We start from the raw sequence: 12,490 nt of genomic DNA on the forward strand, positions 1-12,490 counted from the left end.
TGTCTTGCTGCTTTTCTTGTTCCCGATTCATGTTCCTATCTGCAGTCAAGGCTCTGTGTTAATGGGAAATGCACACGAACTGAACAGCAATTAAATGGGAGACTTTGGGAAATCTCCCCCATTTTGCACACATTTCCTCCATAGGCCAGAGGGAGGTTGATTCAGTTTGCAGATCAAATTAGGGAACTTGGACAAATCAAACTGGGAATTGGGAATAAGCTGCAAACAAACACGACTGGCAATTTGCAAGCATTTTGGTAGACACATGCTTGGAGCTTCACACAGGTATGTGCACATGCCATGCAAGTAGAAATAAAACTCTTAGACATATATAACATTAGGGAACACTGTGAGAATCAAAATGGTTGCCAACAAGAGCCCAGTGCCAGAGTCTTCTGCCCCCTCCCAAACTTTCCTGGAAAGATGGCTCCAATGGGGCTTTAATTCAGCGTAAGAACATCTGATTTGCATGCAGGGGGGCTCCAGATTCAAATCCTGTCATTTCCAGGTAGAGCTCAGAAAAACTCTCAAAGTCACTAAATGGATCGATAGTTTGGGCTTGGTATAGGAGGGCTCCCCATGTTGCTAAGCCGATGCCCAGCTTCCAGGCAGACCGTCAGCACTGCTTACCGGTACAGACTTGCTATTTGTAAAGACCAGAACTTGGATTAGGAATGAGGGAGAAATCCATTCTATTTACATTTTGACTCAATTTGCTAAACCTAATTTTAGTATATTTAGCTCATTTTAGTGTACCACATTTTCAAGCTAGTAGGCAAACAGAAACTTGGTTATCCTTCAGCACTGGCATTTCTCCCGAATTTTGCAGTAGAATTCTCCAATTACAAATATGCCTGCAAAAATGTGCCTGCTCAGAGAGCTGCACACAAAAACATGAACAGTAATAAGAGTCTAAGCATGATATTAGGAATACTGCAAGCAAAAATTGGTATAAGGGCTAAGCTGTGGAAAGATTGCCATCCTGGGAGAAAGATGCACACACGCACAGTAAATCGGAACTCTGAGTTCAGGACAAACTGAACTACAAAAATACAAACTGAGAAACTCAAGATGACAGGTCCGTTCATCCTTGCTCAGACCTCAGGACTGAAACTGGCTTGGTTCAGGTTATGCCTGAAGAAAAACTGCTTTGGCAAGTTGTGCATTGTGGAGTTCGGGTCTATCAGACGTTGCCTTTCTCCCAGGCAAAGAACTGCTTTAAAATCTCCTGTTCCCATTCTTCCCATGTGACACACTGTTAATGCAGTGCTAGAAGAAATCTCCGGAGGAGCACTCAGAAGGGAGTTAAGGGCCCAGACACAAAGAGTGGGGAACCCAGTTACTCAGCAAACGGCTCCTCTGCAAAGCTGTGCTGCTTCCAGAGGAGTTTTCCATGGCAAGACGCAAAATAATTTGATCAACTCGCCTCTCTTCTGCGCACATGCGAGGAAATCATATGCAAAAAAATGTGATGCAGAGCAATAAAGCAGAATTATTATAAAGCCAACCTGTTAAAAGAGCAGATGGGGGAGGGTTTGGGGCTATGGAAATGCCAGGCTAGAGTTTCACAAGAATTCCCTGGCTTTTAATTAAAATGTTTTATGAGGCCTGAAGCTATTTGCATGCTTCCCTGTGTCCTGCAGTATCTAACCACTCCATGGAAAGCATTTTTGGATGGATACATGGGAATTGGCAGAAGCATCTCCCTTAAAGGGGCAGAGGGGAAGGCAGAAGAAAGGCACAAGTTCCAAGGTGGGGGGAAAGGTTGGCTAATTATGTGTGCCTTGTTGCATGTGTGAATAGCTGCCGGAGGGATGGGAGAGAAAGTGTTGCAGGGTCACAGAATCTAAGGTCCGTGCAGGCCAGGAGAGGCTGCCCAGAATCAATTGCACTGCCATGACTCCCTCGCACAGGCTTGTGTTACTTTTTGTTGGCTGAAATGAGGTCTCTCGTCCTCTCAGACACCTTCTCACTCCCCTCAGGACCTTCTCTGTGGTGACTCCACTTCCACAAGGCAACAGTTCTGCCCCCCAGGAAGTAAATCTCTTTGCGCATCCCAGGAGCCCAATTCAGGGCTACGTTCGTGCTGGTGCGGCACGCATAGGAAAGGGAATACGGACAAATGTGCCTAGAGTTTTATCACCGTAAAGGGCGTGCGGTCCGGACACCTGGAAGAGCATCTTCTCCGCCCACCTGCCCCAGCTCAAGGACCATCCTCAGAGTGCTTCTTCAGGGGCCCTTCTGAATGACAACAGCAGGATGGATCTGAAAGAGGGGACACCCCTGGCTGTAACTTCTTTCCCAAAGCTGGGGAATCAAAAGACGCACAACGCAGTGCAAAGAGGTGCAAGCAAGAGATGCTAAAGAGCACGGAGTGACATGCCTCCAATAACCTAGCTATTTTGCTACATCAGAAGCAGGAAACAGGGGAGGGGTGGTGAATACCTTTGTGGCGTGGTCCTAAGATAACATGAAGGAGGCATTTGGAGTGGTGGACTAACAGGCCCAGGGCATCACATGCCAGGGCTGTGCCACTGCTGAAGTTACCCTGATGCGGGCCAATTTTGTCAGACAGCAACATTTCTACAAGGAACGATTGCTCAGAAAGTCGGCTTCATCCACGCCTCTCTCCGTCCGCAGGTGCGAACTTCTGCTGATGCTGCATTAGGATAACAACAGTCACAGAACAAAACCTTGCCTCTCTGAACATGGATTTGTGGGATGCTGCTCTCACAGAAAAGCAGAAAGTCTGACAACATCAATTGTCCAGCTTCCCGTAAAATCCGTCTGAAACATTGCTCTGTTCTAGCAAATTCTAAACCACACGTAAACACTGCCCATAGCTAGTCCTTCACGGGTGTTTTCAGAGGTTCGCAGGTGGTTTTTTTCTGTGTTGTTTTGTTTCTGAGAGATTGGTTTTGATTTCTGCTGGAAAAGTTGGCACACCAAGAGGGGAAACTGTTGGCAAGGCAGGGAAACCAACAATATAATCACATCTCACTCTTTATAATTTTGCATTCAGAGGAGTAAGCAGAAAGGTCTCTCAATGCTGCAGGGCCAGGTTACCACATTTGGAAGTGAGCAGAGCTTCGCACGGCACCGTCCTGAGCAGGGGGGTTGCGTCCCAGGCCCATGGGGGGGGGGTGATCCCAAGCCACCCCTCCAGGGCTCAGAGGGGCATAACCCGCTAGCTCAACTTTCTCCTGACCCCTAACCACTGGCTGATTTCCTAGCTTTGGCATGGCTGTTGCCCTCTTCTAGGAGACTGAGGCTAGAAGAGCTGTGAGCCAGTGTCGTGGTTAGAAGTGCTGGACTGGGACTCCAGATACCCAGATCCTCATCCCCCACTCGGCCATGAAGCTCACCAGCTTACACTGGGCCAATCACAAGCTCTTGGTTTCTCCTACCTCCCGGGGTTGTTGTTGCCAGGATAAAATGGCGAGGAGGAGGATCATGAAAGCTGCTTTGGCTTTCTTGAAAGAGGAAGAAAGGTGGGGCATCAATGTAGTGGAACCACCAGCCAGCCCCTCCAGATATTTTGGGGCCTACCTGTTTTGCCTTCAGTCTCACCTGTGACGACCAGGACAGAGGCAGCTGATGGGGTGGTCAGAGCACTGGGATCCAGGCACTGGCGAAAAGCTGGGCTCAGTCATTTAGCAGGGCTAGAGGTTGACAGCATGGTCAACGATCAGGGTCAGGGACAAATGCAATACAGTGCAAGAGAGACAGCACGGCCCAGAAACAGTCTGGTGGTCCAAAGCCAGGGATGCAGGCACATCAAGGTGGAGGAGAAGACCACAGAGCCAGACAAGAGCAGGTGCGAACACGGCAGGGATGAGCTGGGACAGGCAAGGACTAACCAGAGCGAGGCAGGAGCCGACGGGAGCAACCAGAAACACACAGAAAAGGACAAAAACAAGCAGGAATGAGGCTCAAGGCATGGTGCTTGGGAGGCCCAAAGCACAAGAGAGCCATGGAGACAACCTGGATCGCTACAGCCAAGAGCGACCCTGCAAAGAGGCCTTTTATTTAGGTTCCCAGAGTCCAGCAGCACCTCATGATCAACTGCTCCCTTCAAGGGCCTGCAAAGATGATCCTGGTTCTACAGACACCTGCAGGGCCAGCCAGGGCCCTAGTCCTGATATCACCTGCATCCCAGAAGAGTTCTCTGGAGCGGAATACAGCCCTTGCACTGAAATAAGTTTTAGTAAATAGAATTGCATGACGCAGGACATCAATGCCTCTCCTGAGCTGAGTATACGCAATATTAAAAAATAAAACCAGCAGCGGAGACCTTCCTCCGAAAGTGAACACCAGGGAGGGAGCTTCTTGGTGTTGGCCCCTGATGCTGGAAGGACTTCTGCACTGAGGCTCGCTTGGCATCAGGTCAAGACTTGCCTCTATTCCCAGCATGTAATAGGATGTAAAGACACAGGAAGATGCATTTCTGCCAGCTGCCCTTTTGTACGCCTAGTATTTCTATGCACTTTGTCCGAGCTGCTTTAATGGTTTGCTGTTGCGTATCCTGACACACACTGCTTCATTTGTATTTGTTTTGTGAACGGTTGTGAATCAGCCAGACTGCCTGGCGATTGGGTGGTACAGAAATGAGAACGGCAGTGAAGGCAGCGTCTTCGCGTGCTTTGGGCCGTGCCGGTTAGTTTCACCGTCTCTCTCCATTGCAAGGCAGATCTTTCCTCCTGACCCCGCTCTTGCCCTAACCAACACAACTGAGTGTGCAGAATACACAGGAGAGATGGCACATGTTGTGATGTTTACCCTTTGCATTCTTCCCCTATTATTCAGCTGGATTGGAGTGAGAGATCTCAGGCACGGAAACATGTTCCCTCTTGTCCCATGGTGCCCACCTCTGGGTGAACCTTTTCAAAACTTTTCACTCCATGGGCAGAAAAAGGCCCAGACCAGAGGCCTGCTTTGTGCTGGGGTGGACAACAACTTCCCCCTAATCTTTTCTCGTTTCCCTTGCGACATGAGCTGCGAACACTCTGAGCAAGACTCTTCATCCTTCAAGATAACCCAGTTTGAAAGCCTCTCAGTTCACATTTTACATGCTACCGAAGAGCTCCATGGGCAAGGAGACGCCGAACGCATGTGACAGCCCGGTTACAGCATAAACACATTCTCTGTCGCAACTTATCCATCGACAACTCATTTCCAAGTAAGAACACAGTCTCTATTTACTGGCTAATAAGGGGAACTGGCAGGCACGCAACTGACTGCCTTTCTGGATTTGAGCTTAATGTGGCTTTCTCAAGACCACATGCGCACTCAGTGGTGACAGAAATACTTTCCATATGGGCTGCCTAAGGTACGTCTCAGGGAAAGACCAGAGCTAAGTAGTAGAACACATGGCCTCCCCCGCATCAAGCCCCGAGTTCCCATGCAGGGCCAAGCGAGAGGTCGCTCTTGGACAGGTAGCACAGATGCCCGGACCTGCCGGTGCACCGCGTTCTCCTATCCTGCCCTTTGCTTAGGTTGCGATCCACACAAAAGCGGGAAGAGCTTTGGCGGCATCCGAGTGCTCCCAGCGCCCAGGCCCTGCAATCATCAGCGCATTCAGAATCCGCTGAAACTCTGCTCCCAGGCAACCTGTGCTTTTATTTCAGTACAGCTGCCAAGACATTTCCCAACCCAGAATGACTTCCAAATAAAGCTCTTGTTTCAGAAATTGACTAACCGATTAATTCCACCCCTCTGCAAAACAGACACACACGCTTGCACAGTAACGGGCTGGAAGTGAAAGTGATCTGTAGCATCCACCCAGCAGCTGGAAGCACGATGCAGGCTCAGCTCGCTCTGGCATCGGGGAAAGGAGACGCAGGGAGCCCTGTAAACCTGCTGGAAGCGTCTGGCAAACTAACAAAAGTCATGCCTTTAATGCAGAATTTCTCCTCTTTGGAGGTGATTTTTGTTTAGCTCCTCTGCATCCCAGGAGACGCACACAGATCAGTATAAGCAGAGTGAAAAGCGAGTGGCGGAGACAGACGTTAACACAAAATAGAAAAGAGGAAGCAATCGGTATTTTCATGGAAATCCTCAAAATGATTACACTGGGGGGCTGGTGTTGTTGTTTGAGGCTTTCAGAATCTTTTTCAACCTGCGTATTTTTTCTCTGAGGTTTCTGTTCAACGATGGGGGGGGGGACACATTCAGCATGGAAAACTTCAATCTTAAACACAGAGAAGGAAGCCCCACTGATCTCATAACTTGCTTTCGAATGAATGTTAAGCAGCATCTATCAACCAGTTCCCCTGTCCATGCAACCAGATGCATTTCAAATGAAACCACAGACAAGCCTTCCAAAATGCAAGCAGCTTTCAGTATCCCCTTGCTCATGAATTCAAGTTGCTCAAAACATGTGGACTGGAAATGTTTATGGCCAGCAGAGTGGGGACAGCCAAAAACCAGATGACGACAACAAAACAGAGACCAGCAACCCTCAGCTGCATCTTAGTACCGAAATCCTCCAGTTACACAACCACACAGATGCCCAATATAGTGAAAGGTAGCAGGTAACAGTCCAGCATTTAAAATAATACACAAACCCCCCCTCCCAACGCACACATCATAATCTTCTTTCGTGGAAAATACAGTGTACCTCCTCGTCCATCATAGAGGATGAGCTAACACTTCAAAAGGTGGGTCCCCCCTTTCCTTATCACCAAGGATATTTGGCATGATGGTTGCACCGAATGCATGGACACCTCTTGGACAGGTAGGACTGGGCAGCAAGAAGAGGGTTTCTGAGAAGGTGCTGAGCTCGGCTTACCTCTTCCTGAGCTTTTCCTAATGTTGCGGCTTGAAAGTAGAGCAACATCAGTAACAGGTAGCTGGCAAACATGATTGCCCAACTCAACAACTGCCGTAGAGGTAGAATCCCTTTGCCAAGCGCTAACGGCTAACAGATGCCCCGGTGTCTCCGAACGATCCCACTCCCGTGCGCTGCAGCTCAACGCATGCCTCCCTCGTCTGCCTTGCTCACTGTGCTGACTACCGGGAGCTTCTGCACTCCGTCACTCCGCTCTGGAGACAACTGGTAAGCCGATCCTTCATGTAATGACTTCTCCCTGTTTGGGGAGGGGGGTTGCAGCGGCAGAGACAGAGAGGTGTGTGCGTAGGAGCTATTAAGTAAAGAAGGGGAGGGGCCAGAGAATGGGCAACAACTAATCTGGCATCTGCTCTGGTTTATGAAACTTCAAGAAGCTACGGCAATTTTTTTCTGCTCAAGGAACCTTGCCAGTGCCTTATTAACTTACATTATGCAGGCATGGCTGGAGCATTGGACGCTCAAGGTGCCCCTGGACAATTAAACAATGCAAGCTTTTAAGCGGCCGCCCCCACCCTGCTGACCACTAACTGAGCACATAATTCAGCGTGATTGGCCAAATGCAAAGTAGCTTCAAAACGTGACATAAAGAGCCCTCCCGGTCCAATGTTCTGTTCCCCCAGTGGCCAAGCAGCTGCCTGGGAAAACCCACAAGCGGACAGGAGCCCAACAGGACCTGCCCACCCAGAGCGCCAGCAACTGCCTTAGAGGAATGGACTGCCTCTAAGGACAGGAGCGGGTTCGTGTCCATCGCAACCCGTTGCCCCTGGTACCCTTTGGTGACTTTGTCCAACCCCATTTCCAAGTCATCTGAGTTGAGGACCATCCCACAGCGGAGACATTCAAGAAGAAACTGGGCAGCCCTCTGAGTGGGGTGGTGTGACTTGGTGTCCTGCAACAGCAGGGGGTGGACCTGATGGCCTTCATAGCCCTTTCCAATTCTACTATTCCATGATTCTGTGTTTTATGGTGGTGAATTCCACAGTGCATTTAGGGGCTGTATGAAGAACTGTCCTAAATCACCTGCCAATCAGTTTTGGGGGATTGCTGGCATTTCTTCAGTAAAACCTGATCCTGAACAATACCTTCCTCATCGTGTCTGGACACAAACAGCTCTCTGCCCAGTGCCCAAATGCTTGGGGAGGCAACGGGAGGAGCCCCACCCTCGCTGCTGCTTGTCCCACCACTGTCAACCCAGAAAGAAAGAAGTGGGCATCTCTTGCAGGGATGGGACTTGGCCGTGTGGCAGCCTTCCTTGGTGCCTTCTGGACACGGAGGGCTGCAGCTCTGAATGTCCATAGCCAATGGCTCCCATGCAGTATGGGGAGGCTGGTGGGGTGAGCTAGAAGGATTTAGACCTCCCAAACTCTCCACCTGTCCATCCTCACAGGTGGCTGTTGTGATCTCAGGAAGCAGCTGTTTTGGGGGAGGGCAATGCACAGGAAGGGGATGGGATGTCGATCTGCCGGAATCATCAGCTTCTCAGCTTCTGTTCCTGCTCACAACATGATAGGAGAGTCACATGAGTTCAGGGGCTCATCCAACTGAAGATGCTTTATAGGACGATCAGGAGGCAGAAACACCTGCTATTCCTCGTGTCCTACCTTGGCTGGCAGGGCATCGGACAAATGGAAGGCTAGAGAAACTGAGCCCTCCTTCTCTCCTGTATGCTTCAGCATCGCATGCTTCAGCACCAAAAGAACATAGGATTTGATCAGGTCACCCAAAGGCCAGGAGTAAAACAGATGCCAATAGAATGGAAGAAGGTTGAAAAGAAAGCATATACTGGGTTTAAAAAGAAAACAACCGCAGGAAAAAAAACATCTTTGTACGTTCCCTTCAGCACTTATTAGCAAAGTTTGCACAAACAGATCTGTGACCCAGTAGTAAAAAGATATTTCTCTCCGCTGTATAGTTTCCATTTGTATAATAGTAGCATCCCACCCTCTTTGACGAAACGGTCGGGTGTGGGCAATAGTGGACAACAGTCCCAAGAAGCAAGGCGGAAAGTCGCTTGGGCCTTCCCATTGCAACCCAGTCCAGTTTCAGTCCCTGTCTGGAAATCCAGGGGTGAACCATTTAGCACATGGATTGCACATGCTCTTGAAAAGGGGATGCATGTGTTTCAATGCTTTCCTGGATCCAGCGTCCAGTGAAGGCTTCAGACCTCCTCCCTACAAGGCAAGTGCCAAACATTCCCCATGCTGGGAAGCTCACAACCCATCAGACAGACCTCACGGTGACTCCACTATCCGTTTCCAGACTAAATTTTCTTCACCTTTCTGCTCCTGCGATAGTTGTAACCCTTCCAGTTTGCAAACATGCAACTTCTGGCTCCCATCATTGCTGGAAGTCATTTCCTCACTCGTCATACTATTCAGCAGCAGTTGGATATTTTGAGCAGACAGCTGCTTTGATCACATACGTATATTTATTTAAAATGTTCTAAACCCCTCCTCCCCTTGCAGAATCCGGAGGAGCATAAATTTGGGTGGGGGGGGATATATAAGTTTCCATTTGTATGCTGGTTTCAGATGGTAAAAGTAAGGGAGGTCTGCACTTCCCCCCAGCCCCAAATTTCTCCCTCATCCCAAATGAGGTCCTACCTCCACTTTGAACTGATACCACCCACGTATGGATCCCTCACTTCACTAAGAACTCTTATTAAAGCTCAGAGGAGCTGGATGCTCAGGCATGTTCCAGTGAGATGAGAAATGGGTGGGCCTTGGCTCAAAAGTATATCCTGCATTTCCAAGCTTAACACCTCCATTTTAGGACTTCCCACTGCCGAAGTGTGGCTGGAACGCTTTTTGGTCCAAGGGCCAGTTTCCATTCCAAAGAAGATGTCAGGACTGCAGTCCTGCGGGTGGGAAAGAGCGAAAGTGGGTGCAGCCAAACACAGGTGGAGGATGAAAAATCTGACCACTTCTAAATCCCAGTGTTACCAGTTTAAAGTGGGCAGCAAGTCTTGCCAGAAGAAGACATGAGCTGCCAGGTAAGTGGACAGGTACTGTATGTTTGGGTGGAAACGAGCAGGAGAGAATGATTTAGTAGCACTTTCAAATTGCTTCCCAAACACCAAGCTTCTGCCTGATTACGCGTAAGGAATCATGAGCATGGGACAAGCTTGTGCGTGACCACTCGGAAGCAAGCAGGGCAGGGTTCTGTAGGAGAGGATATGGACAGGAGCAGGCTATCAGCAGCTTCTCTCCTTGGTCCCAGGGAATTGTTCTGATCTCTGTCCAAGAAGAGTATTCTCCCCGCACAAGCGGGATGGAAAAGCACAGCCGCTGTCCTCTTGCGCAGCTCCCATTCATCACTAAGAGGGTTTGCAACAGGAGAACATCCCAGTGGAGCAATGCTTCTGATGACTTGCTACTTGATCTGGCAGAAGACTCGTTCTTGAGCTGACCTCTGTTCCTGCCGTATTTCCTTTCGCACTGCCCCAAACATTTGAGCTGTAGAAAGTTCATCTGGAATGCTGGGGGCACTCAGAGTTGTAGAGAGGTGAGTACTGTGGTTTTCATGGTGTGGCTGCAACCTGGACCCCCTTGCATCCCCAGCCACCGGACAGCCCCTCCCCAGCCCCTCCTCTCCAGGAACACTGTGGAGGACATGGCAGCAGCCAGAATCAAGGGGCAGCCTCATCGGAGCGTGTGTGTCCGTGTCTGCGTGGATGTGCCAGCGACAAAAAGGAGAGGAAGGCATGGGAGAGAGAAAGCATGGTCTCAGGTGCCCGCGGAAAGCCTTTTAATTATTTCCCAACGCATTTCAGGAATTATAGCTGCCTTCATCTGGAGCTTCTTCTCTTCCATGTTGTTCTGTACCCTGCATTTACTCCTGTGTCTGTCAGCTGCCATGTTTTTCCCAGAATGCCCCTCAGAATGGGGCCCTTTGCGGGGAAATGATGGTGGTTGCCAAATCATTTGACCTTTGAGGGAGTCCAGGTGAAAAGTACATGCTCCCACCTTCCAAAATCTCAATAGACGTACCGGCTTGCCAATGGTGTTCTGAAATGGGAAGGGGAAGTAGTCCTCGGCCTTGTTCTGCTCCCCTCCTTCCAAAGCACACGGACCTTCATCTCTGTCTTCATTGTGCTAAAATCATTGTCTTCGTCTCCTTTTGGGGCACACGAGCAGAGCGCCTGGGCAAAAGTTGTCCACCGTTGTCACCTGCCCAGGCTTGATCTTCTGTTTGACCTGGCCTTCCTCCCTCTTCAACCTTTGATGGCAGATTCCTGGTCTCCACCCAGGCTCTTTGCTCCCAGCAGAAAACAAGCAAACAAAAACGGCACAAAACTTGCCCCCCTCCGTCTCCATTCCTTGCAGCATAGCAGTGAATGTCGCGCACGAAGAGCGAAAGCTTGGTTGCAGAACTTCCTCCACCCAGGCAGACAGGGAAGGAGACCCTCCCGAGGGAGCCATCCTTCAAGGAGATAAAGAGGATGGCAAACCGAGGAGGGGTCTTTCTCACTGGCTGCACCCCATTTATGGAGTGGCTTCCCAAAGCCAGTTTGCCTGGTGCCATCTCTACATCTTTTTGGGGCCAGGCAAAAACAGCCCTCTTCTCCACACATTTTAACATTGTTTACATATTGTTATAATTGCCCAGTGTTCTTTATTCTGCTTTTAGTTTTGATATATTTTAACACTGATATTTGTCCCCTCAGCTGCATATTCTCTATTTTATCGTTATGTTGTTTATATGTGCTTAAAATCTGATGTTATTTTATGTGAAATGTTGTAATGCTTAGAGAGTCTTCAGCCTAGCTATAGAGGAATATGAGTGGAATAAATAATAAGAAATAAATAAGAAGGCCATCAAGTCCAACCCCCTGCAGTTGCAGGACACCAAGTCACACCATCCCACTCAGAGGGCTGCCCAGGTTCTTCTTGAATGCCTCCAGTGTGGGAGAGCCCCCCGCCTCTCCAGGCAGCCGGTCCCACTGTCCTATTGCTCTGACTGTGAGGAAACCTTTCCTGATGCCCAGCCTGAATCTGCGTTGCCGCAATTGATCGTTCCATGTCCTACACTCAGGGATAAGTGAGAGGAATCATAGAATCATAGAATAGCAGAGTTGGAAGGGGCCAAGAAGGCCATCAGGTCCACCCCCCTGCTGTTGCAGGTCACCACGTTACACCATCCCACTCAGAGGGCTGCCCAGGTTCTTTCTGAATGTTTCCAGTGTGGGAGAGCCCCCCACCTCTCCAGGCAGCTGATCCTACTGTTGTATTGCTCTGACAGTGAGGAAGCTTTTCCTGATGTCCAGCCTGAATCTGGGTTGTCACAGGCTGAGCAACTGATTCCGTGTTCCCTCCAGCCATCTGGCCAGATATGGTCAACTCCCATACAGGGCAAGAGGGTACAGTACAGACCAGGAGATGAACAAGCTTTTACATACAATATTGGGGAGTTTGTTTTTAACCTTTAAAAATAGTAAACAAGGAGGGCCAATAGGCTTTTTCTGAATACTAAATCAGCAAAAAATCAGGAAGCAAGAGAAAACAGGCGTCCATGTATGACATCACCACCTGTGCAATTTCACAATTGCCTGAACCCATTTTCCACCAACTCCCAAAATGCAAAGTCACTTCTCTCTGTTCAGAGAAGAAAGAATAGTGCTTAATCTCCACATACAATTTA

The 12,490-nt window shown here is 49.3% G+C and overlaps 1 protein-coding gene across 2 annotated transcripts in view; it reads right to left on the reverse strand.

The window, feature by feature from the left end:
* THSD4 (thrombospondin type 1 domain containing 4) overlaps window positions 1-7,104 on the reverse strand; it is a 121,258-nt gene extending 114,154 nt beyond the window's left edge. For both annotated transcript variants that reach the window (XM_044438993.1, XM_044438996.1), the window contains exon 1: window positions 6,791-7,104. In XM_044438993.1, coding sequence (XP_044294928.1) covers window positions 6,791-6,862 — 72 coding nt within the window. In that variant the 5' untranslated portion in view covers window positions 6,863-7,104. The remainder of the gene's footprint in view (window positions 1-6,790) is intronic.
* Between the last annotated feature and the right edge of the window lie 5,386 nt (window positions 7,105-12,490).

Source organism: Varanus komodoensis, unplaced genomic scaffold (assembly GCF_004798865.1).
Source record: "Varanus komodoensis strain SLA01 unplaced genomic scaffold, ASM479886v1 scaffold33, whole genome shotgun sequence".
NCBI lineage: Eukaryota > Metazoa > Chordata > Lepidosauria > Squamata > Varanidae > Varanus > Varanus komodoensis.